The sequence below is a fragment of the Macrobrachium nipponense genome, chromosome 32 (assembly GCF_015104395.2).
Source record: "Macrobrachium nipponense isolate FS-2020 chromosome 32, ASM1510439v2, whole genome shotgun sequence".
Classification (NCBI taxonomy): Eukaryota; Metazoa; Arthropoda; class Malacostraca; order Decapoda; family Palaemonidae; genus Macrobrachium; species Macrobrachium nipponense.
Window position 1 is genome coordinate 21,336,548 of NC_061094.1, and position 25,308 is coordinate 21,361,855.

Below are 25,308 nucleotides of genomic sequence, written 5' to 3' on the forward strand. Positions count from 1 at the left end.
AGGGCCTCTGTAACACGATTTTTTCGCAATAACTTTTTATCTATGCATTTCATAAATATAACGCTTATTCAGAATACATATTATATCTACACATAAATTTTGACTGTACTATTCTGCATTACGTAGGTTGCATAAATTTGGTACTTACAATGTAAAAGTTACTTTTTTTGAAGACGGGCCAACTTACTCAGAGAAAAGGTTTCGAACGCACTCGTTACGTAACTTATGACAGCATTTCTTTCTTCTATCTCGATGGATGATTGGCTATACGTAACGAAGGCTAAACCTCTGGCAACAATTACATATAAATTTAAATACAAGCAAAGCAGTACACCTTTATGAACTCTGGAACCTCTCCACTGATAATTGTCATAATGAACAAACCAACAAAATATGTTAAGAAATACAAAAACACTTCGATTATTAGTCTAACTCCCAAAATAGGTTTCCTAAGAACTTACAGTCTACTTTATAGGTCACAATCAGATTGACAAGATGTAAGGAATAGTTGGTAATTTTCAAAAACATAGTAGAAAGCTTGATTTGATAACTGCTATGTCCAATGTCAAGCAATTTTTATTTATTGGCTATCTACCTATTTACTGAAAAAAAATAGCCGGTACCGTATATTGGCTTTAAACCTTCACCAATAATTATCGTCAGAATGATGACTTCATGAGGCTCCACCCACTTTCGACTCGTTATAATTCAGGATAACACTGAAGGCTACCATGGGCACTGTTGGATTAGAAAATTTAACTTCTGGCTATAAAAACTAATTTCCCGAGTAGTTGTAAGAAGTGCTAAATGATCCTCAAGGATCCCAGCAGTTGGCCTAAAGGTTTAATTCATGTATATTACTGCTATACTGTTGCGGCACTACTGCTTCAGTAGTGTTAATACACTGGCACTGATACCCCACCCACATCTATGTATCGTTCCGCCATTTATAAAGTCTTTGGGTTTCAGAGCCAATGAGTTTCTGTCTGGTGGATGGGCGGGGCAACATTGCTTACGTAATGAATGTTTTTCGGCTCTTGGCTCGTAATCATTGGCCATGGCGTCGGCTAGATCATTTTTACTCTATAAAAATTAAAACTATTGGGTTTAGGTTATTGATAATGCTGACAAAATTTGTGTGTGGTTGTAAAATATATAATGTCAACTTTCAGCTACATCCGATGCTTTGGCAAGGAGCAAAGTCCAAAAAACCGTGTTACAGAGACCCTGAATCTCATAGTAGGTAAATTTCAGAGCCAAAACTTAATCGACTGATGCTTTTGAAAATGTATTCACAACCAGAATGCAAATGGTGATTGATTCCATTGTTCATATTTTGTAATACAAAAATATGATAATTCATACTTTAATTGGTTACAGGAAAGAAAGCAACAGTTTTAATGAAATTATCATTATTTTAAATACAACTATGCTATAGTTGACTTTTGCAAATGGATATAACCCTTTACAAAAAAAAATTTTTTCAGAGCCTTTTTGTTTTTAGAATTTTGGGTAAGGGATTGTAAGCCTTGAACCTAATACCCAATGTTTATGACAGCCTAGGCTTAGCTAGAAAAATCTTGAGTATTATTTTCTTATTATTTTTATACAACACATTGTATAAATCATTATAAACATTACTCATAGCATGTGCTACCAGATTTCCTCTGGGGTATTTTTATAGCACCATGAACCAGGTTGAATGTGTTTCCAAGGGTAACCAAAATTTCAACAAATCTATAGGGGCAGTCCCCAGTTAAGATCTTGTGGGGGGGGGGGGGGGGGGGGGGGGGGGGGGGGGGGGTGGGGGGGGGGGGGGGGGGGGGGGGGGGGGGGGGGGGGGGGGGGGGAGGGGGGGGGGGGGGGGGGGGGGGGGGGGCTTCTATTCTGACGGCTTGATGATAAGTGAAAATCGCTTACAACTGAAAATTGCAGAATTTCGGCGCTGATAACCAGTTAATGGTGCCTCTGTTACACATGTATCATTGCTAATAACTGGGAATAGGCACATTTAAACACTAGACAAGCCCCATAAAACCATATTGCCAATAATTGGGGGCAGTCCCTGGTTAACGGTGGGGCTTTTGTTCCTGGCGGCGTGCCGTAACCTGAAAAACATTGTAAACTGGAACATCATTATAATAATGGGAATAAACGTGGCATACAGCGCTGTAAGTACCGCAAAACCAGGTTACTGTGCCGTAAAACTGGGTATGGTGCTGTAAAACGGCTTACGGTGCTGTAAAACCAGGTTAATGGCACTATGAGCCAAGCACCGTAATGTTGGAACACTGTAACCCAAGACTGCTGTAACCTAGGTACAGCCTATGAGGCTCAGGAACCTAACCCTTATGTATAGAGGAGTCATTATACTTGGAATCACTAAGGTTGTGCAAGATGGAGCTGTCCACAATTGAAATGTGACAAGCAATATCATTAATTGATTGTCACAGGCCAGTCCTTGAAGATGCAACTTATTCTCATATGAACTGCAAAGCAACACCCAGTCATGGCTCTCACTACGATGTCAGTGCTGGTATCTTATGTTCAAGAGTCTCTAATAGTAGTCACAGTCCATTGTCTAGTGAATTCTAGTAAATGTTTTTTTTTTTTTTTTTTTTTTTTTTTTTTTTTTTTTTTTTTTTTTTTTTGTTTTTTTTTTTTTTTTTTTTTTTTTTTTTTTTTTTTTTTTTTTAACATTGTCCCTTATGAACATGAATTCATGGAATAAGTGATTATTATCTTTAATGACAAGGCTACTTGTAAAAGCTTTAGTGACTTACTATTTTGACAGCCTTTATTCTTCTTGTTGTTCACAACTAAAATTGAAAAATTCAGGTCTTTACTATTTATTATATTTGTGTTGTATCATTTCCTATAGAGATGTTGTTAATAGAAATTTAAATATGTTTGCTTAATTTTAAAATAACAGGAAAATCAAATTTATGAGGTAACATCATTATTTTTTTTATTTCATGTCATTGGTGATACAAAAAATATAAGAGTGCTGTCCAGTCTTCTAGAATCATCCCAGCAGCAGCCTCTAGTCCTGGTGGTGGAAGTATAAGCCAGGGTGGAGAGATTCTCCAAACTCGTACATATGATCTTCATATTACTTATGACAAGTATTATCAGACTCCACGTTTGTGGCTTACTGGTTATGATGAGGTAAGTGTAACAGTTTATGTTGACACTTGAGCAGAAACATTTTCAAGAGTGGGTGTAGATACAGTGCTCCCCCATTTTTACACAGGAATAGGTTTCAGAACCTATCATGCAAATGCAAAAAATACTGAAATGTAAAAATCCCCTTTAAAAATACTAAAATAATTTAATATAATTTCAGACAAAAGCATCCCAACCCATCATCCAAAACACCCAGAGTAACCTTACATTACAGTACTCTCCTACTACTGTTGCTCTTAAGTAGGCTATATAAACCCCAAAATGCCTATGACTGCTTATTTTGATATTTCATATACCTCAAACTCTCCTCCCAGAACACCCAAATATTATTTCAAAGTCATGTAGCAAAATTATATACCAGCCTACGTCTGTTATTCTTAAGTATTGTCATTCATCATACATTTTCTTTGGCCTATGTAACTTTGTGCATTGTTGTGTGCCTACATTTTATGTATATTGATATTTTCCTGTTTAGTAAGATGATTTTGAAATGATACTTCTGTACAGGTACGTATTTTAGGTTTATACTATTGTATAGAGCATATCTAAAATATGTTGGTAGTTTAGAACATCGGGACACATACTTACCTCCAAACAGAATGCTAGGTTTGTTACGTCATATTAGTATTTTCATGATTACATACAAATAAGTTTATGATAAAAAAATTATTTACCACAATAAGTCTCTCTCTCTCTCTCTCTCTCTCTCTCTCTCTCTCTCTCTCTCTCTCTCTCTCTCTCTCTCTCTCTCTCTCTCTATAATTAGCATCAATCAGCTGATTCTCAGAACAAAAACAAAGCTCAAAAATACACTTTGATTACTGTATTTTGATGTTTATACATTAATATTACAGAACGGTACCATAAGTAGTATAGTAACACTGTCCATATAATGATTGTGAGTTTATATTTTGGCATTCTTACTGTCATTAAGAGATAAACTGAATCCATCTTTCCAATGTGGCTACCATATTTCCAAAATGGCTGCCAAAGATATAAATGTATATATCTCTAGATAGATACCAATGTTTCATGTATCAGTCAGTTTTAGCAAGTGCAGCTGTGAAGAGCTGTGCAGCTAAGTCCAGACTTGTAGCACTTGCACCTGCCACATCATTCCTTCTTGCAGCCACACTTATTCAATTCTTGGGAAGATTTTGCTTTTACTGGTAAATCTGATAGAAATCTGAATTACGAGGGTACAATTAATGTTCTTTGAGGTCCACAACAACATACTGATGGGAGCAGTAGTAAAATTTTATAAAACTGTATAAATGTTTTCATACCCTACCCTGGGTTCATCTTCAGTCAAATTAACAATTTACCATAAAATGTATCAAGGTAAACAAGAGAAAAATGTCAGGAATGGTTGCCCCTGACATTAAGATCTCAAACAGACGTGGTGATGAAGAAAGTGGTCAATGGCCCAACTAGGTAATTTCCTCCCTCTGTAGTTATATCTGGCTGCTATCCTGCTGGATCGTCGCATGGGCTGCCTCTCCTCTCCCTTCACAGGTGCCAGACACCATGCGGGAGTCTTTACCCATTGTACCTTTGACTCCTCCTGATTAGGTATTACTTGCAACATCACGTCAGCCTGTGCAACGATTCAGCAAGATAGCAGCCAGATATAACAACAGAGGAGAGGAAACTACCTAGTTGGGCCATTGACCACTTTCTTCATCACCGTGTCCGTTGGAGATCTGTAGGCTGGCTGCAGCCATTCTTGACATCTTTGTCTTGTTTACCTTGATACATTTTATGTTAAATTGCTCATTCGACTGAAGATGAACCCAGGTTAGGGTTCGAAAATTTTTATATAGTTATATAAAATTTTACCACTTCTACCATCGGTATATCAATTGTGGATCTTATAGAACACCAGTAAATCTGTCTGTTGCCATCCCCAGTGTCTTGGACTGAGCAAAACTGCTTGACATACTAAAGATTGGCACCAAATGTCCTGCTTTCTCATGCAATGCTCTATAAGAGCAGCCCTTCTACGGGGAATGCAATCATTAGCTCTTTGTTTCCTTGCAAAGAGGTAAAGTCTACCTTCATTTACATCTTGACATGAACTGCTTCTGTTGTACATTAGCACTACAAACTCTTCAATGATTTGCAGGTCTTCATCTTCTGCAGCTGGCGGTGTTGAACTAGTTTGGTGAAGGTGGGTGTGGCATGCTGAAACATAGTCCATGTTTGGCATGCAGACTTGTTCCCCTTTCCATGAAAGGCAGACACTGTGTCACACCCACTAAATGCATGGAAAAAGGGAAGGGCTGAGGCTTTTGGCCCCATGGCTGATGCAATTTCATGGGTATGTATCACCTCGTCTTTTCCTCTTCCGAATTTGATCCATAGTTTGTCCAGACCAGTTTTTTCCATGCTGGATGCTGCTATGATGACAAAATCAGTCTGAACTACATATGATTGCACTAGAGATATTTTCAAGCTTTGCAGCTTATGCAGCATGCAAAAGATCTTGAGTATCTGCATCTTTATGAGTGCAGCCTTGTGGGTCAGCAATGTCCTGTTCAGTAACTTTGCTGTCCATAATTTCATGACTGTCCAGCACAGTCAGATCCACTGAATCTTCCTCAAAAGGGTTCCCCATTTCTTTGATTACTTTTGCTAGATTCTCAACAATTTCAAGAAACCTTTTCTGCACAGTTTCAGTTTCATCATGATGCTTACCCTCAGAGATTTTGGATCTGCATCACTTCTAATCTCAAACTCATCAACCAGGCAGCTTACTTCAGGACCAGCCACTGTCCACCTTCTGAGAGCATCTGCATCTTCAAATAGGCTGATGGCCCCCCTATCTCCTTTCACATGAGCATTATTCTGCTCGTGCATTTGGTCTATAGCCATTGAGGAAAAAGAATAAGTGGTTTTATGGACCGTGAAACTTCCTTTTGTGAATTCAACAAATGTGTCGTTTTGGAGAGCCTCCATGTGTCTCAAATGAATTGAAAACCACATGGCATAATGTACATGGTCCAGGGCAAAGAAGAAAGGAATGAGTTCCTGCAGCATGTCTTTGCACAAATTGATATTAGACTCCCGGTATGACCTGATCAAAACGAATACTAGAAGTTGTAGCTGAAGCACAAGATTCCAAAAGTAGAATTGTAGAGACACTAACTCTCATTTTCTGATCCAGCTTTCACAACTTGGCTCTCTTTCTTCCTCTGCTACCTGGATATATGCCATGTAGGTGGCGTTGTGTAGCTGATATAAACTGCAAGCTGTCACCTGGTGGGCTAAACATGTCTTCTTCACATGTGAAGCAGAGATAAACAAATCTGCTGTTCCAGGAGTAGCTATTTCTGCTTCTGCAAGAGCACCAGTCCAACCACTGTCTTTCAAGAGATCACCAAGAATTTGAATGCTGCCATTTCTAAATGCAGCCCTCCAAACATAACTATATCACCATTCTGCATTGGCTATTCCCATTGGATCTGCTTGGCAATCGCAAATATAGTGGCTGGTCAACTGCTAGAACTGGGGTTTGGCCAGGGTTGAGAAACTGTGGTTACACTTGCATGTTTCACCATTGCAACTGCATTAGCTGCCTCTTAAAAAAGTTGCAACATTGATGACAAGCTTATTTCAAAAGGGGCCGGTCACTTCTGAGAAGCATGATGTGCTCTCCAAGATATGGGCATAGCATTTTCACTCCTGTCCGACAGACTGACTTTCTCAAGCCATTCATTACTCAAGAGAAATATGCTGAGAAAGCACTACTTGTTGGTGTCCTGCACCTCCACTGGATGAAATGAGGGAATTCTCATGTTTAAAGTGAGCAGGGGGTACATTTGTTTAATATTCAGGAGGAGAAGGTACTTTTTTTTTTTTTTTTTTTTTTTACTTTGTCCCACTATGGATGATTTGGGCCAAGTTTCTGTCCTCACCCTTTTCATCAGTGCTCAGATGCTGAAACAAAGATATGCCTGTCCCATGGAAGGATGTTTGTGATGTTGTGGCACTTGGATCATGGTCCAGATTGTCAACAACACAAGTTGTAAAGAGCCCTTTTCTTAGTGTAGTGGAACAAACTACTACTTCCTTCACAGCCCTTGCAACAACTGCTTCTCACAACCCTTTAGTCAATTCCAAAATCGTATCATAGCTGGTGCTGATTCCATGTTGATGAAATGTATTAGTTAATTAGTTAATTGGCATTTTCTGGTTTTTGCAAAGACCAGGAGACCAGGGTACATATTTTGGAAATGAAGGATCTCTTGACTTGGAATGTCTGGTAAATGTTGAAGATGCTGGAGTCTTCCGGCAGTTGAAGTGCAAAAGTTGTGCTAAAGCTAGATAAGTAGGTGATGTTCCATATGTAAGTTGGGATTTTATATCACCATCATTTTGCAGCACACTTAAATTCCAATAAACTTCATGGTACAGATTCTCTTCCAGTGTCTGCTGTAATGTTCCATCAAATTCTTTTGTGTGTTCAAGGATGTGCTTCCTCAATTTCTTGACTGTTTTGGCCATGATTAGTGCATCATTATAGTCACATGCCATGGCCAAGGCTTCTCCCACTTTCCCCTTTTAGGCAAGCCAATTCTCTTTTCCTTTTTGAAGGCCTCCAGTTATGGGATACAGGCAAGTATCTGTTCTTTCAACCATGATATGTAGCTTTGTTATTTTCAAAGGTCTGCAAAATTCCATCACCTTCATCAAACCTTTTGGGATCAAATGGTATATGCATTGCATTTAACTTATAAGAATTAGGAATGTTTGTAGCAAGGGTAACATAGCCAGCATCAGATGCATCCACTAGTCTTTCACATGTCTACTTGGCACAAGCAACAAATCTTCCAGTTAATTATCTCCCTTCAGGAAAGACGTCGACTTCCAAGGTTGTGCTGCCATTGCTTTTGTTCTGTAGGCCAATGGTTTATCCTTTTACCACCTATACAACATATATACACTTTCAGATATGGGATACAACTGGGCTCAGATATGTCATAATCCTACCCCTAGCCCGATCATTCATCTGATGCTATTTAATTCCTATGTGAACTGTACACCTTTTGGAAGACAAAGCCTCTTCTTTGGCTTGGCGCTCCCGGCTGGCACATTCTGTCAATTCAGGTGTGGCTGTTTAACTTTGAACTGGGGCTAACTAAACAGCATTTAGGAAACTGATGACAAATCTCTACCATTAGCTAGCATTGAACCCCACGCTGAGTCTCGCAGCTGTAGTGTCAAACCAGTGTGCCCTGGTAGTGCACTGACACTACACTATGTATTACACTGTTACATTGAGTTAATTAATGGATTTTTTAAATTGAGGATGAAAATTAATTTAGTGGGCCTTAATTGATTTCTAACCTACAAAAAATAAACTGATGAGGCTGGAGTTACCCCAAATCCATGTACTACCTGACCTTTTACCTCGAATGTGAACTTAATTACCAATTTTGGCCTTTTTGCCGGACATTTTCGATATAGTGACAGACATCTTGGATATTTCTAGGCAGCAAAGTTATGTACAGTGGACCCCTCGTATTCGAGTTCTCCAGATTCACGGACTCGCACATTTGCGTATTTCTCTTTTGAACAATTTCCCCTATTATTCATAGGAAATTTGCATATTTGCAGTATTTTTCTGAGAAATATCTACAAATTCCTGTTATTTTTTTTTTTTTATTTTTTTTTTTTTTTTATCAATTTCATCATGAAATGCACTTTATGTGATAAACTATAAAAAAAACTAGGTACGTATAAACATTTTTAGTGGGTTTTTCTTGAGTTGTAACTAACAAAATAGGAGGTTTTAAGCATTTTTATAGGGGTTCCAACTATTCTCGGGGGCGTCTGGTATGCATCTCCCGCAAATATGGGGGGACCACTGTATGAGTAAATACTTGCTTTAGTATTTTAAAATAAACTAGGAGTGACTGAGAAATTCGAACTTGATTAACCAATTAAATGTCAATATTCAGATAGTATCCATCGGAAACCATTTTGAAAACCTGCCTTCCATCTTGGAAAATGGCAAAATTTTGTGTGGCCGAAGGTTGATGATGAGACAGAAGGTCAAGAAGAATCATTGTGCCATATTTCATGCCTATATCACAATTTGCACTTTTCCCTTATTATTTTGAAGTTACCCGCTGCACTACATTGTTGAATTGTGATCACCTGGCACCTTTTAATTTTTCCGGGACTTCAAACGTTTTTGGCTTTCATTTTCAGCAAAAAGCCAAAATGCTGCTGCTTTTGTTTCTTTAAATGTGCACATTGAGAGAGAGAGAGAGAGAGAGAGAGAGAGAGAGAGAGAGAGAGAGAGAGAGAGAGAGAGAGAGAGTTATTGCGGACTTGGTTAGTGGCGATCAAGTTTTATGGCGCTTGTCAAGTACCATATAATCGGTGATTTTTGTCTTGGATATGAATGTTGCAAATTAAATTGATATAAAAATTACTGTCAGATTTTTTTTTGAATTTTTTTTTTTTTTTGTGTGTAACTGAAAAAGTTGTACAGTTCCCTCTAATATCAGTAGTGTAATTCAAAGCCCAAATTCTGAAACACTATTGTGGTCTTAGTGGACTGGATTGTGATCCTTTGTTATGGGATCCAGTGCTTCACTATTGATTATTGGCTATCACTGGGAAGAATGTTAAGCAATACTAAGGAAGGAGCTGAACTAATTTACTGTATTTTTGGATAAATAATCATTATCATTCTAATTCATGTCATTCTTAGCAACTTCTCATATATTTTGTTTTGCTCTATGGATGTTAAAGAACCCTAAGAATCCAAGACATTCAATGATAAAGAACAGTGAATGCCTTTAATTCTTCAGATAACTAGCAGGAATTTTAAATAAATTAACACAGCTATGCTGTTCATGCTTGCCGTTGACTTACTTAGTGACTACCAAATTCTGTTGAAAGTGTCCTTGGCATGTTATGGTAACTTGATGCCCATTTTTATAAATAGTTGGAGGATTTCTTTTTAAGTCACCAAGCAAGATGTTGTACTGTAATTGTTCCCATCTTGGTAACTTTGCTATTTGTTTAACAGTGGCTTTTATTTTACATAAAATATTTCAAGTCATAAAACTAATAAGAGAAACCCCATTGTTTTGGGAGGGTACTATACTAATTAGTGAATTATTTGGATTCAGACCATGGTTTGATCTGCTATGCGAAGTACAATAGACAATTCTGCAGCATTTTTTAAAGCAAAATTGTTTTGTAAATTTTGTTTGCAGAATCGTCAACCACTTTCTGTAGAGGAAATGTATGAAGACTTCAGCCAGGATCATGCAAATAAGACAGTTACAATGGAAACCCACCCAAATGTGACAGGTCCTCCTGTGGCCTCTGTCCATCCTTGCAGGTAATGATGTAAGATTATAAGTTATGTCTTCTTTCTCTGCATTTTCTCCCACTTCTAAGTGAGTTTGATGTTTTTGACAGCTTTCCTCCACCTGGCGTGGTCAAATGCATTGTCCTCTGACAATTGTTTGTCTCAGATCATCAATAACAACATTCCTCCACCTTCGCTTCAGTCTTCCTCTCGCTTTCCCACCAGGCATGTCCATCTACATCACTCACCTCCCTACGTATGTTGCATTCCTTCTCATCACGTGGCCATACCGCTGCTGTCTTCTTTCCTGGGCCTTCTTTAATAGTTCTACAACTTCTGTAGTTCCCCTTAGTCTTTCATTCTTGATCCTATCCATTTTTGTCACTCCACACATCCATCTAAGCAATTTCATCTCTGCCACACACCATCTCTTTATTAGCCATGTTTCAGCTCCATATAATATTGGTCTTAGTACTGTCTTGTACACACTTCTTTTAACCTTTGTTGATTCTGCAATCACACAAGACACCTGACATCTTTTTCCAATTTTTTCCATTCAGCCTACACTCTGTGTTATTTCTACATCCTGATTTCCATCACCAGTTTCTGTTAAGTTTATATGTTGTGTATAGTACTCATTTTCAAGTTTATAGACATTACTTCCTCTGAACTTAGTTCTTGAATGCCTACATATTCAAGTATACTTTAATGATGGGGTGATGTCCTTTGACACATGATTCCAGCACTTAGCAAACGTAATGGATTGTAGTCTACTTATATAAAACTAGATGATAGTGGCTAGCCTTAGCTATGATTATTGCACAGACCTGTGCTTGGTACACTATATGTTGCAATGCAAACTGTAAATTATAATAAGCCAAAGATAAACTATAGAGTAGCAAAGTAAGAGAAAAAATGTGGTATACCACCTGTAATTTGGCACTTCATCATTATTGCAAGGTTGGAGACTGTGGTGAGTGGGTGGTTGCGGAGGCTGTTTCTGGTTGCACTGTACAGTATTGTAAAGTAACCCAGCTACTATGCAGTTTTGCTGCACTATACAATTACTCTAGATTCACTGTATATATATATACTTAACAGGACAGTGAACCTACAATATAGAAAATAAGTATGAGATCAAACCTGTGTACAGTAGTTGTATAAAAGAAAAATGTTCTTATTGTGGTATTTTTATTTTCTGTATGTGACTTACCAAATAATTATATTGCTAAGAGTTTCTACTCAACGGCAGCATAAATTCAAATTTCATGGGTAGCACTTTGAAGGCAGTGTAGGTATATGGTGCCGTCCTCCAACAGCAATACTACTAGGAAAGTCTTAGCAAATCACTTCATTTTGTTTTCTGTCACACTCGAGGAAACATCGAGTGCTCACAGCAGCCTTTTCTTATTTTCTGGTTATATCACGAGATTTCGGTACTGTTTTACCCACCGGAATGCATTCGTAGCCTTCGGGCAGGATGAGTCTTGTCTTTTGTTTATTTTGTTCAGGTTGTCATCAAGTCGGATATTTGCAGTTTCCTGGAATAATAATGGTCTTATAAAATAGTTATTGAATGTATACTGGACCCCCTTATTCGCATTCTCCAGAGTCGCGGATTTCTCTCTCAAACATTTCCCCCCATTATTCGCGGGAAATTTGCCTATTCGCCGTATTTTTCTAGAGAAATATCCACAAATTCCTTTTTTTTTTTTTTTTTTTTTTATCATAACAAGGAATTTTTTGTGATAAAACTATTAAAAAAAATGTATACAAATTTTTAGTTGGTTTTTCTTGACTTACATAACAAAATAGGCTATTTTAAGCGTTTTTATAGGGGTTCCAACTATTAGCGGGCAGTCTGGTATGCATCCCCTGCGAATACAAGGGGACTTCTGTTTCACTCTTCAAGTAGATCAAATACTTTTGCATATATCTTTCTACTTACTGGGCTTAGGCTATGTGTAAGTTGTTGATTAATAATTGCCTAAAGTAATCTTTGTTTCATTATTCTTTTAGGCCAAACTTTCGTTTTTAGAATTTGTTTACAGGCCTTAAGCTATTAGCAAGACAACGGTAAATAGTTACCTTAGGGCTATCCTTTTGCACTTGTGATTGTTCATCGGACATAGGCTGTTCTCAGGTTGACGGTAGATGATTACCTTAAAGTAATGCTCAAATGTTACCGATTCTTTTATCCCAAACCTTTTGCAAATATTTACGTATTTGCTTACTGGGATTAGGCTTCATCCAAGTCATCCATTAATGATTACCTTTAAAGTAAATCTTGAATGTTGCATAAATGTTGCATCACTCCATTAGGTGATACTATGCCTTTGGGATTTTGTTTACCGATCATAGGCTAGTCGCAAACCACTGGTAAACATAATTACCTTTAAGGTAATTTGAGTGTTAAGACCTTCTTTTAAGCCAAAACTTTGCAATTAGGCCAACACATTTTGTTTTTTTTTACCATGCCTGCGATACTCATCACTTTCCTTTGCAGAGACAAAGTGTGATGGTTGAAATGTAGTAAGGAGAGAATGGTGCTATTGTTTGGCTGCGGGAGGCCATAGGTGGACATGTTTCTGTCAGTCAAGTATTAATTAACTACCAGGTATTTGCTTCGGCAGTACGATCCTAACCTCGAGCTTGCTTGGGGGACTGGAGCTCAGGCCGCAATTACTTTGAATTCCTGATAATTCTACCAATGTTTTATTTTTGAGTAATCGGTTATTTGTAAAAATTTTATTCTTTGAGCCTGATTTGCTTTGAGATTTAATATGAAAACTACTTGTTGATCTAAATTTACCTTCTCCCATACCAATAGAGTTTCTATAGATTCATTTACACTAACTAGAAGCAAGAAAAACGCTCTGATTTGAGTTCAATGCAACAAAATAAACTTACCTCGCAATCGCCCCCAGCTGATTTCCAAACCAAAACATTGATTGCTGCTTGTAATTTATGATACAATAGTAATATGAAAATACATACAATATTATTGGATGCAGTGAAGTAAAGCATATCTTTGTGCCAGAAAACCATAAAAAAATATACATTGTTTCTGAGGATTGAACAAATTATTTGTTTTCACATTATTTTAAATGGAGAAAATTGATTCTGCTTACAAATTTTTTAGTCACAAACAGCGTCCTCTAATGAATTAAGTTTGTGAACCAAGGTACCACTGTACATATATATCTGAATATATGAAATGCTATTTCATGTATTTGTAAAAATGTATTTGTTTTATTTCTATATCACTAATCAGAGAATAAAAGCACATACAATATTAGAGTTGAATATTTGTTAAAATAATACAAAAATGTACACGTACATTTGCGTTATTTTAAGGATATGCTTGTTATCATACAATTTTAGCATACCTTCATATCTAGATGACAGAATTTCATTTAATGTAGTTAATAAACGATTACTCATCGATTATTTTCATAAAGTAATAAGTAACTAAGATTACCAGAGATGCCGGCATCTCACCTCGTCTGTCCGAGCATCATTTTTCATTGTACGACAGTCTGAATATAGGAAATGTTATTATATTCATACAAATTTAGCATGCCTTTATGCCTAGATTCCAGAATTTCATATAGTAAAGTCATTAATAATCAATTACTGATCAATTACCTGCTTAAAGTATTAAGAAACTGAGATTACCAGAGACTTTGGCATCTTGCCTCTCATCTACCCTAGCGTCCAGCCCTTGGCGGTAAGCCATAGGAATCAGCATTTTTCCTTAGTTTCCCCTTTCAGTAGAGCTGAATTTAGTAATGAGGAGTCGTCTGCTGTTGCCCTAACTTCTTTGGCGGAAGAGAAGATTCAAGCAGAGGACTTTCCTTCTTTATTCCAGCACTCGCTTCAGAGTTGTACTTCACATTATTTCTGTTATTTTCATGCATTTCTGCTTCGATTGATTCTTTGAAAATCCCAGGTTTTCTCCTTCGATTACAGTGCAACTTAATGAGATTTCTCAGGCTATGGTGCACAAGCTTTTAAGAGTGCCAGCATCAGTCTTTCTTATTTTATGAAGTTACTACCTCATAAGCTTCAAGAATATTACCACCATTTAAACCACCTTTGGTAGAAGATTCAAAGTTCTTTGACTGTCTCATTCCTTTGAAGACATCTAGTCATGGGACTGGCAGTTTGCTTTGGACAGTGCTGAGGCCGAGATTTTGTCCAGGTCTCTGTTCAAATTTTATCTTTTGTTTAGCTTTTGCTCAGTATGATTGCCTCTTCTCTGTGCCAGCTTAGGAAGTTTTTGGTGCTAACTAAGGAAGTTTGTGATGCCAACTTAGGGAGTTTATAGAGCCAGCTAGGATTTCGCATTGCAAGAGTCATAGTGTTTTTGTCTTGCATGGACAGGGCCATTTCAGATGTTTCGATCAATTATTGCATGCCTATTTTAACTTGGTTTTGAAGAGAGAATAATTACGCTATCATCTTTCATCAAAGATTTCTCTTGCTCAGGAGATGGCTGCTGCTATGGGTCAGTCACTGCCCATTATGTTATTCAGTAGTCTTCCTTGTCTCCTTCTCAGTTCATTCTCTATCTGGAAATACGGGCATATTCAGGCAATTTTCAGTTGTTTCCCTCAGAGAGATAAATAGGCACTTTTTGTTGAGCACGGTGGAAGGACTGTCGAAGATTTCCGGCAGGTTGACCACTTCAAGTAATGAACCCAGACCTCTGCTTGTTTTCAGATACATCATGAGAGGTTGGGGAGTGTGTCAGGGTGACCTAGAGAGGTTAAGAATGTGTTCAGAAGAAAAGAGTTGCATATAAACAACCTAGAACTGTTGGTTACATAAAGAGTTGTCTGCTTTGTGAACACCTGGTCAGAAACTAGGTCATATCAATATTCAGATATTACAACCTCCATCGCACATAGGAACCATGGCAGCTTGAGCATGTTTCTAGTAACAGAAAGACTGCTTCATTTGAGCAGAAGTAAAGGGTATAGTATTGGTTCCCAGTCTATTCTAAGGAAGGACAATATTTTGGCAGATCAGTTGATCAGGAATGAGAAAGTTTTGCCTACATAATGGTCAATACATCCTCAAGCCCACCAATAGCTATGGAATTGGTGGGGTGCTCAAACATGTACTACTTAGTAATGTGGTTGAACAAGTCATTCTGTGGCTTTCCTTTCCAGGACCCTTAGGCTTGGCCAGTGGAGGCATTTTTTGCAAGATTAGAGTAATTTAGACTCACTGGCATTTTTACATTTTGCAGTTTAAAAGAGAAAGAGTATTGAACAAATTTAAAGTACAGAGTTTTACAGTGACTATAGCAAAGGCCACCTACCTTTGCAGCTAAGCCCTGCCCACTGATTATGTCACAACCAGTCCTTGAAGCTGATTGGTTGGGAATAGTTTCGAAAAGTTGGTTAATCTGTGGTTCTTTTCATCTTCATTTATTTTGCGATGCGTGTTTTACCAAACTAAAATATGCTGTGCTGGTTATCAAAAGTTAACTTTATATTATCTCCTGAAATAAAATCATAATATACACCTCCCTAAAAGTTCTAAGAAAACAGGAAAATTTGAATAAAGTCAAAAGTGTTCCGCGTTTCTCCAATCTTGTGTTTCGTAAATGAGGTTCACCTGAATACAGAGGTGACACTGGGAATATCTGCGTTCGAATTGGTGTACTTGAATCACTGGGTAATGGTAATTACCGTCTGATATTGTCAAGCGTTTTCACCACTCTAAGTTTAAACACAGAATTTTTCAGAGCTGTTATTGCCTTATTCCTTCTGCTAATATGGGGACTTCAAATGTAGCCCGGGAATCACAATCATCCTCCAGAAGATAGATCCTCTAAGATCAACAGACGACATAATATTTAAGTATAGGATTGAAACATATCATAAGGAATACATTCCTATACACACAGGAATGAAAAAATAAACAACTTAACTTCTTTCATTTAATACAATCTAATCAAAATTATATGAGCAAATATTATAATTTACCATAAGCTATGCAGGTATTTCATATTGATTTCAGGAAATTTTACTTCATTTTAATAGTCTTAAAATTGATTTCATTGGAATCGTTTACACATTCAGAGGGATGACAAGCAGTAACTGCATTCTGCAACACCAGAATATACCATTTTTCAATAAAATGTTACAGTATGATAGGCTATGCAGGTCATATTGGATATAAATTGCTGAGAATTTTCTTAAGGACATTATCTACTTTTGAAATAACTGTCACAAAAAATGACATAGACCTATAAGGTCCTGAGAGAGAGAGAGAGAGAGAGAGAGAGAGAGAGAGAGAATCGTTTGATCTAAACTTTTCAAGAAACTGTCATTTTGTTTTGAATTTTGAATATTTATAATTTCTTTTTAAGAAATTGTAATTTCATATCAAATATTAAATTTTTGAGAGAGAGAGAGAGAGAGATTCGTTTGATCTATACTTTTCAAGAAACTGTCATTTCATGTTGAATTTTGAATTTTTATCATTTCTTTTTAAGAAATTGAAATTTCATATCAAATTTTGAATTTTCATCATTCCTTTTTTTATCGTAGAATAAATTTATATGAAAACCATTACATAGTGAACATGCTGGACAAAGAAACTGAACGCTCGTAACCAAGTTTGTTAGGCCTAACGGGAGTGAAGACACTCATAATCCAAAATGTCCCCACAACCTCAAATGGTTCACAAAGCCTTCCTTCAGCTGAAGAACTCTTCACGGAGGATGAGATTGAGGAGTTTGAAGGTTTTTTCAAGTCATTAAAATCTTTTTAATATTTTATTTATCCATAAGACCAATTTCATATTAGAAAAAATTACAGTATAGTACATAGAAAGTATTGAAAATGAATAGTATAAAATAGTTTGACTGGGTAAGTTGCCGTTTGCCTTGGCCCTAATGGAATTATTCCCATAAGGTATGTGTTTCGAAATCTGCGAATTTCCAATTCTGCGAGGCCCTGGATCGACCAAATTCTCGCATGATTGGGGACCGTACTATACCTGTTTTCTTTATTTCATTGAATTGTGTACCTCATTATAACAGACTTATGTTGGGGACCGTACTATACCTGTTTTCTTTATTTCATTGAATTGTGTACCTCATTATAACAGACTTATGAAGTTTACCTAGTGACGTAAAGAGAACTTATTTTACTCTGAGGGAAAAAGAAAATGGCATCCCATGAATTAGGGGTAACGTTAGTATACGTACAAAAATGGATACGTATGTACATAGTAGTTACTGTAACTAATTTTATGACAATCAGTTATTTCTTAAGGGTAATGTACTAAACTAACTTTTAAATCAAATTACAGTAAATTTATATTTATTGTTCAGACTCCAGAAGCAAGCATTTCTTAGCATTTTCAGAGACCGTGCCCCACTTATGCGAAACTTCCCCTTGTGCTAGGGGGTCTGGAACATAACCTCGCGTAAGTTGGGGTGTTACTGTACTGGAATTATTTTTTCAAGCCTAATTGTAAAACAGGTATACAAAGGTAAACTAACATACTTTATTTTAAAGTAAAATCCCTCAAAATCACAAAACGGCTGTTTCCCAATTCTCAGTTCTCTAGTAAGTGGTGTTAATTATAAGAGATGATTATGAATTGTTACACAAGCCATCTTGTTTGAAATTCTAGTCTAACAATCTACCAAAAATGAAATTCGTTCAATTTCTAATACACAAACTGTGTTTGTGTATTACATTACAACACCCAGTGTTTACATCTTTAGTACATATGACATTTCTCGATGACAAGTGTTCAAACCAAATTCATTTTAAGAACACAACTGAAAAGTAGGTGAACATTTTCTGTTTTATTAGGAATTACTAATGATTTTTCATTTTGACTCATAATATTACATAAGCTTTACCTACTTGTATGCCTGTGTGTGTGTGTTTGTTTTTACATGTTATATATTGTGTGTGTTTGTGTGTATTTTCCTTAGCACTGTATCACATTTGCCATTTCTTTTTTTTGCTTTGCTTGATGTACTCATACAGTACTATTTCATTACAACTTCAGTTAGCTCTTAGGATGGTTATCACACATATTATAATAGTATAATAGTACTACACAAGAGAACATTTCTCTCTCTCTCTCCCCCCTCATTTTGGGACCACCTTGACGTGGTGAGGGGGCTCTCGAACCTCAGGAATCTCTTCCCAGGTTCGAACCCAAGAGTCCCATATGACATTATATATTTTCGAGTAAACTTATGTGGACCTTTCCATTTTTTGCCAAAATTTTTTTGAAAGAAATAAATGAGGAAAACATATCATGGCTTAACGTGGAGTTAAATCCGAAGCTAAATAGTGAGAACTGTGGTAGATCCATCATCTACCCGACAATGTTCGGACCTGTTTTTCAGGCGGAACTATTCTGTGGAGCTGGACCACGGATTCCAGGGGGGGCCTGGTTCTAGGAATAGAACTCTCGGCATTCTATCCAGTTTGCCCATAATGTGATTAGGATGGGGATAATTGTATTAACATAATACTCTTAGTCCTAGCAAGCGGGTTCTGCTTACACTTGGGCCATACTAATCATGTTATGCCATCCCCTTTTGGGGTAGGGTAGGGATGCGGACATTTGGGAGTCCTTTCTCACTTGTGCCTTTGGCAGAAAATTTAACTTCGCGAAGGGCCAATGATATCTTTTCAAGAATTTTTGTGTGTGTGTGTGTGTGTGTGTGTGTGTGTGTGTGTGTGTGTGTGTGTGTGTGTGTGTAAAAACTCAAAATTTATGAACTGTGAAATAAATGATTTGAGTACCCCTGGGCCCCATGATGGAAAAACTACGGCACAGTTGATGACCATTGGCACGTCACTCCCGAATTCCCTAGGTACTGCCACAAGTAGTGAAAGTACTATAAAAGATACAAAGGAACACCCTGTTCCAAGTAAAGCAGCAGAGCCAGAAAACCAAATAGAGTGCATAAATACAAAAGAAACAAACAAAAATAAATTGGTAAACTCCAATATCGTAACAATGGAACCATATATGATGAACAATAATTCTGAATTAGAGACAAATAATCCTCTCAGCAATACAGAAAAATATAAAAATCATAATAGACAAGCAACATACATAAAACAAGGACCAAAAGAAACAAAAATTACCGACTTAATCCCACATTGGTACATTTGATGACCTCTTTGGACCAGATAATTGGTCAAGATTTCAGTCTCAAAGCTGACAAACAAAATCTCAGCAGCGATGCTAGAAAACAAATTACTTAACATATATCCAACACAAGACATGGAATGCAGACACATCAAGGGACAATGGAATGGCTTATCCAAGTAACCAATAAAAAGCAGTCCACTGCCTTTTTAAGTATAACAGAAATAAATAATATAAAGGTAATAATTACAAGCCATGAAACATTGAATTATGTACAGGGTACAGTCATCCTACCCAATAGCGAGCAGGAGCTTCCTTCAAAACAACTATTGCTAGACTCCCTAAAATTGAGATATAACAATATCCACGGTTTAGAAATATACTCTATTTCAAGTAGGAAAGATAAAAGTAAAAATATCAACATTGCCAAAATAAAATTTACAGCCAAACTTACCATTTAAAATAAAAATTCTTGGACAAAATAGAGAAGTTCGTCCTTTTGTTCCTAAACCATTACAATGTACACAGTGCTCAAGGTATGGACACACATACAAAAGATGCCGTAATAAAGCTATATGTGCAGTCTGTGCATCAGATGACCATACCACTAATTGGAACTGTAAACAATCAAAATGTATTAATTGTGGACTAGCCCATCACGCAAAATCTAAGGAGTGTTCATTTTACCAATATAACACAGAACTTCAGTTGTTAATAAATAGGACAGGAATGTCAGTCATGGAAGCCAGACTTGAGCTAAAAGTAAGAGGCGTTAACAATCCATCCAAAACCCCCACCTTTTCAAATGTGACTAAAAATCAAGACATCAAACAGCACAATGACAAACAAGATAGTATAAACATGGAAACTGGATTTCATACCAATAATACTGAAACCCAAAATAAAAGTGATATTACAACAACCAATACCACCACCAACATAGATGATTCAGTTATCCATGGAAAAGAACTTCCAATAGAAGAAGAATTAAATAATGATGATAATCGAACTGGCAAAAAGAAAAGAATTCTAGAAAGAACCCCACCTAAGGGAAAAAAAGTAAATATTGAAAATTACAATCAATCCAGAGAGACTCCAACTACACCAGGAGAACATTTTAAAAAAGATATTAAACTAACCTCATCACAAGTGGAAATACACAATTACCCTCAATCTCAATCAAACAGCCAACATCTGGACAGTAAAGATCACTCTTTACAATTTCCATCAAATAATACTAATGAAAATCATACCATTAAACCAAACCAAAATATAACTATCACCCCCCAACCATCCACAAGACCGAAATATCCCATTAACAACAACAAAACTAATAACCCCTCAAACCAACAGTCCTTATCACTACAGAAAAGGAACAATAGAATTACAAAACCAGAAATTTCTAAAGCTAGACCAAAAACTTCTGAACCAATAATTAACTTTAATGTATGACACTTACCTGACAGGTATATATATAGCTATATTCTCTGTTCCACCTGGCAGAAATTTTCAAAACTCGCGGCAAACACTAGTAACCTATTAGTAGTTCAGGCAACCACCACCCCGTTACCGTGGCGCTAGCGCTAGGAACCGTTCCCAATTGGGCCAGATTTTCTCTGCCAGCCGAACCAGCACATTGTTGGTGGCTCCCTGCTAGGATTTCATTCTCGTTGCTGACTTTTTCATGGATCTTTGGTATTGTACTCGGAAACGTTAGCTTGGCATTCGCTTTGGATTGTTCTTTAAAGATGTCTGATACTGGGAGTATGTTTAGAGTGTGTGTAAAAGAGGGGTGTAAGGTAAGGTTGCCGAAAGCTTCGGTCGACCCTCATACCATTTGTAAGAAGTGTAGAGAGAATGTGTGTACTTGGGAGAATAGGTGCTTTGAATGTGAGAATTTATCAGAGAAGGAATGGAAGATATTTATGAAATATGTTGAGAGGCTTGAGAAAGATCGTGTAAGGAGATCTGTTTCTCGTAGTGAGAAGTCGAATTCTTCTAGTAAAAGGAGTGAATGTATTTCCTCTCCAGCTCCTTCTAACGTAGAATTGGTAGTTCCTTCTCCCCAGGTATCTCCTGCGCCCGCTGCTGTATCGGAGGAGGCGAACGATACACATATTGTGAAGGTGTTTGCTGCCCTTGCGTCCATGGGCGACCAGATACAGCGACTTACAGATAAAGTTAGTGCTTTTGATGTCAGTGAAAGTGTAGTGGAGGGGGCGTCTGATCGTCTCTCTCGTGCTCCTAGACCTAGACCTCTGTCAAGCTCCCAGACCCAAGGGAGAAGGCATGTCGACAGTCGAAGGGAGGCGAGAGAGGTTTTGTCGCGGTCAGGCGTCCCTTCGAACAGTCCTGTTGCAAGTTCCCAGGCTGTTGCAGTTCGCCGCAGAAAAGGCGTAACTGGGAAGTGTGCGTCCTCGGATGGTTCGACTTCCGAGCGGGAACGTCTGTATGCAGTTGTGTCTCGCCCCCTCAAGAGGACTTTCAGGACATCAACTGCTCTCGAGAGACATGCTCAAGATCGTGAGGCTTGGAGTAGTCCTGAGGTGTTGTCCTCCTCGGAAGACGGGGACGCAGTTCCGATCAAGAGGAAAAGGATTTTTCGTGCTAAAGAGGACTCAGGGCGCACTGGCGCTATACGTCCTTCTCGGTCTTGGATTTCGATGAGACTCTCCTCCATCTTCTTGTGTATCTTCCCCTCGTCTTTCTCCGTCGGGTAGAGTACAAGATCCGCTCTCCGTTAGGTCGCAGTCCCGCTCGTAATCCTCCTCCTGTTTCGTCCGTCTACCATTTTCAGGAAGATAGTACGAAGGGTTTCTTAAGGGAAATACAGTCCAAGCTGGCAGTTCTTGTGAAGTCTTGGGATGCGCCTGGGCAAGCATCTTCGAGGCGGAAGGACGATTTCCTTCCCGTTAAGTCTTCTAAAAGGGAAGACAAGGACGCGTTCGCCGAGGACTCAGGGCGCACTGGCGCTACGAGGACAGGCGATCGCTTGGTTATGCAGGACGCAGAACACAGGAAGAAGAAAATGGTTTCGGAAGAAGCAGGACGCAAACTTCAGGACTCGGGACCAATTGTGGACGCAAGACGCAGGCGACAGGAAGCAGGCGTGTCTACGATGGACGCAGAGGCGGCAGGACATCGAGAGGCGGCAGGACGCCGATTCCTCGTTAGCCGCAGGACGCAGGCGGCAGGACGCTATTCCGTCAACGAAGCGTCAACACGACAATGATTTACAAGTTTACATTCTTCAGCAGAAGAGGAATTGGAATTAATTGAGGAAAAGAATACGGAACCTTCTTCAGATTATAAGGTTCTGACTTCACGTCTTATTTCTATTTTTGAATGGGGAATTTAACCGACAGCTCCGTTATCTCCTTATCACAGTTTTCCAAGACTAGGACTCCAAAGAAGTCCTCTTTCCTTAAGATGACTCTGTCAAAAGTTTCGGCGAAAGAGGCCCTATTCAACGGTGAACAAGACTGAGGATGAAGGATTAAGAAAGAACTGCGGGGAAAATACTCTTATGTTTTGTTTTTCCACCAGCTAAGTTAGCATCGAAGTCAGGAGTATGGTACGCTACTGGAGAAGTCTAGGCCTGGAGTACCTGCCTCCTCCCAGGGGGACTTCTCCAGTATAGTAGACAGCTCACGCAGACAGGCGTTACAGTCTGCTAAGGTCTGTGGACGTCTTCAGAGTTTGACCATCTTTTTAAAGGGATTTTTAGGACTTTCAAGTCTTCAATTTCCTGGATTGGTCTTTGGGAGCACTGGCGAACTCCCTAGAAGAAGAGGATTCGCAGGATTTAGAAACAGCTAAGAGCATTATGTCCTGCATGGACAAGGCTCTGAGAGACGGAACGAATGAACTGGCTTCGTTGTTCACAGCAGGAGTACTAAAGAAGAGATCGCTGTTGTGTTCTTTCGCTTCAAAAGGAGTTTCTAACTCTCAGAAATCGGAGTTGCTGTTCTCTCCCCTTTCGAAACAGCTGTTTCTTCAGAGGTGATTAGGGATATAGCTCTCTCCCACTTTTCAGAAGGCCACTCAAGATCTTCTCTCTCTTCAGTTAAGAAGTTCTTACCATCCAAAAAAAGTTGGTTAAGAAAACAAAACGCCAAAGGAAACTAGGCCTTCGCAACAGCCCTTTCGAGGAAGAACATCTCGCTCGACCCGCATCTTAGGGGAGAGCTTACCACTAAAAGAAGGAGCCAAGACCACCTCTAAGGAATATGAGAAATTCAGTTCCTCCAGACGACATGGGAGCCAGACTTCAAGGGTTTTTGGGAAGTTTGGCAGAACAGAGCAGATCCCTGGGCTGTCAACGTAGCTCGGGAAGGGTACGATCTTGACAAGAGACCTCCTCTCGCAACATCTCCAGAGAGCCCCTCGGGGCAAATTACAACGATTTAGTGAAGAAAGCGGCTCTGTGGAGCAAGTAGCTTCCATGCTAGAGAAAGGAGCCATAGAGCCTGTTCTGGATCACGAATCTCCGGGATTTTACAACCGTTTGTTCCTGGTTGCAAAGTCCTCGGGAGGTTGGAGGCCAGTTCTGGACGTAAGTCAACTGAATCTTTTCGTAGAAAAGACCAAGTTCACTATGGAGACGAAACGATTCAGTACTGGCAGCGGTACGTTCCAGGGGACTGGATGGTGACCCTGGACTTACAAGACGCATACTTTCATATTCCGATTCATCCAGGAAGCAGGAAGTATTTAAGGTTTGTGATTCAGGACAGGGTCTTTCAGTTCAAGGCCCTGTGCTTCGGCCTTTGCACAGCCCCTCAAGTGTTCACGAGGATGATGTCCAATGTGGCGAGATGGTTACATTTAAGAGGGATCAGAGTGTCTTTTTATCTGGACGACTGGTTGATAAGATCCCAATCAAGAAGTCAATGTCTGGAGGACTTGAATCAAACATTGAACTTAGCAAAAGACCTAGGTCTGGTAGTAAACATGGGAAAGTCTCAATTGGATCCCCAACAACAGATAGTTTATTTGGGGATTCAGATATCGTCAGTGACTTTTCGGGCTTTTCGTCCCCCGAAAGGCAAGCCCAATGCATTCGGAAGGTGCAGGACTTTCTAAGAAGGACCGATGCTCAGCAAGAGAGTGGATGAGTCTACTGGGCACACTTCTCTTCGCTAGAGAGGTTCATTTCTTTAGGACAAGACTGAACACATGAGACCTCTACCAAGTTTTTCCTGAAGGATTCATGGCCAAGAAAATTGCAACCGGATTTCCTTCCAGTTCTAATTCCTGCCGAAGTAAAGGAGGAATTAAAGTGGTGGCTAACTCCAGGCAGGTTAGCAAGAGGGATGTCGCTTCAGCAGAAGAGCCCAGACCTCGTCTTGTTTTCCGACGCGTCGGACGCGGTTGGGGAGCGAATTAGGCCCTCAAGAGGTGTCGGGACTTTGGAGCAAGAAAGAAACAAAGTGGCACATAAACAGGAAGGAACTGATGGCAATTTTCTTGGCCTTGAAGCACTTCAGAGAGTTGATTCGAGACAAGACAGTGCAGATCAACTCGGACAACACCACGGCTCTGGCATACATCCCGCAAACAAGGAGGAACTCATTCTTTTCCCCTTTACATCTGGCAAAGGAAGTTCTGCTTTGGGCGGAAGAGGAAAGGGTCGTGCTACT

The 25,308-nt window shown here is 38.7% G+C and overlaps 1 protein-coding gene across 1 annotated transcript in view; it reads left to right on the forward strand.

Moving 5' to 3' along the window:
* The window catches only part of LOC135207266 (ubiquitin-like-conjugating enzyme ATG3), a 118,001-nt gene that overhangs the window by 69,378 nt on the left and 23,315 nt on the right, over positions 1 to 25,308 (forward strand). The window contains 2 exon segments of the mRNA XM_064238920.1: positions 3,004 to 3,168; positions 10,422 to 10,549. Of these exon segments, the coding sequence (XP_064094990.1) occupies positions 3,004 to 3,168; positions 10,422 to 10,549 (293 nt within the window).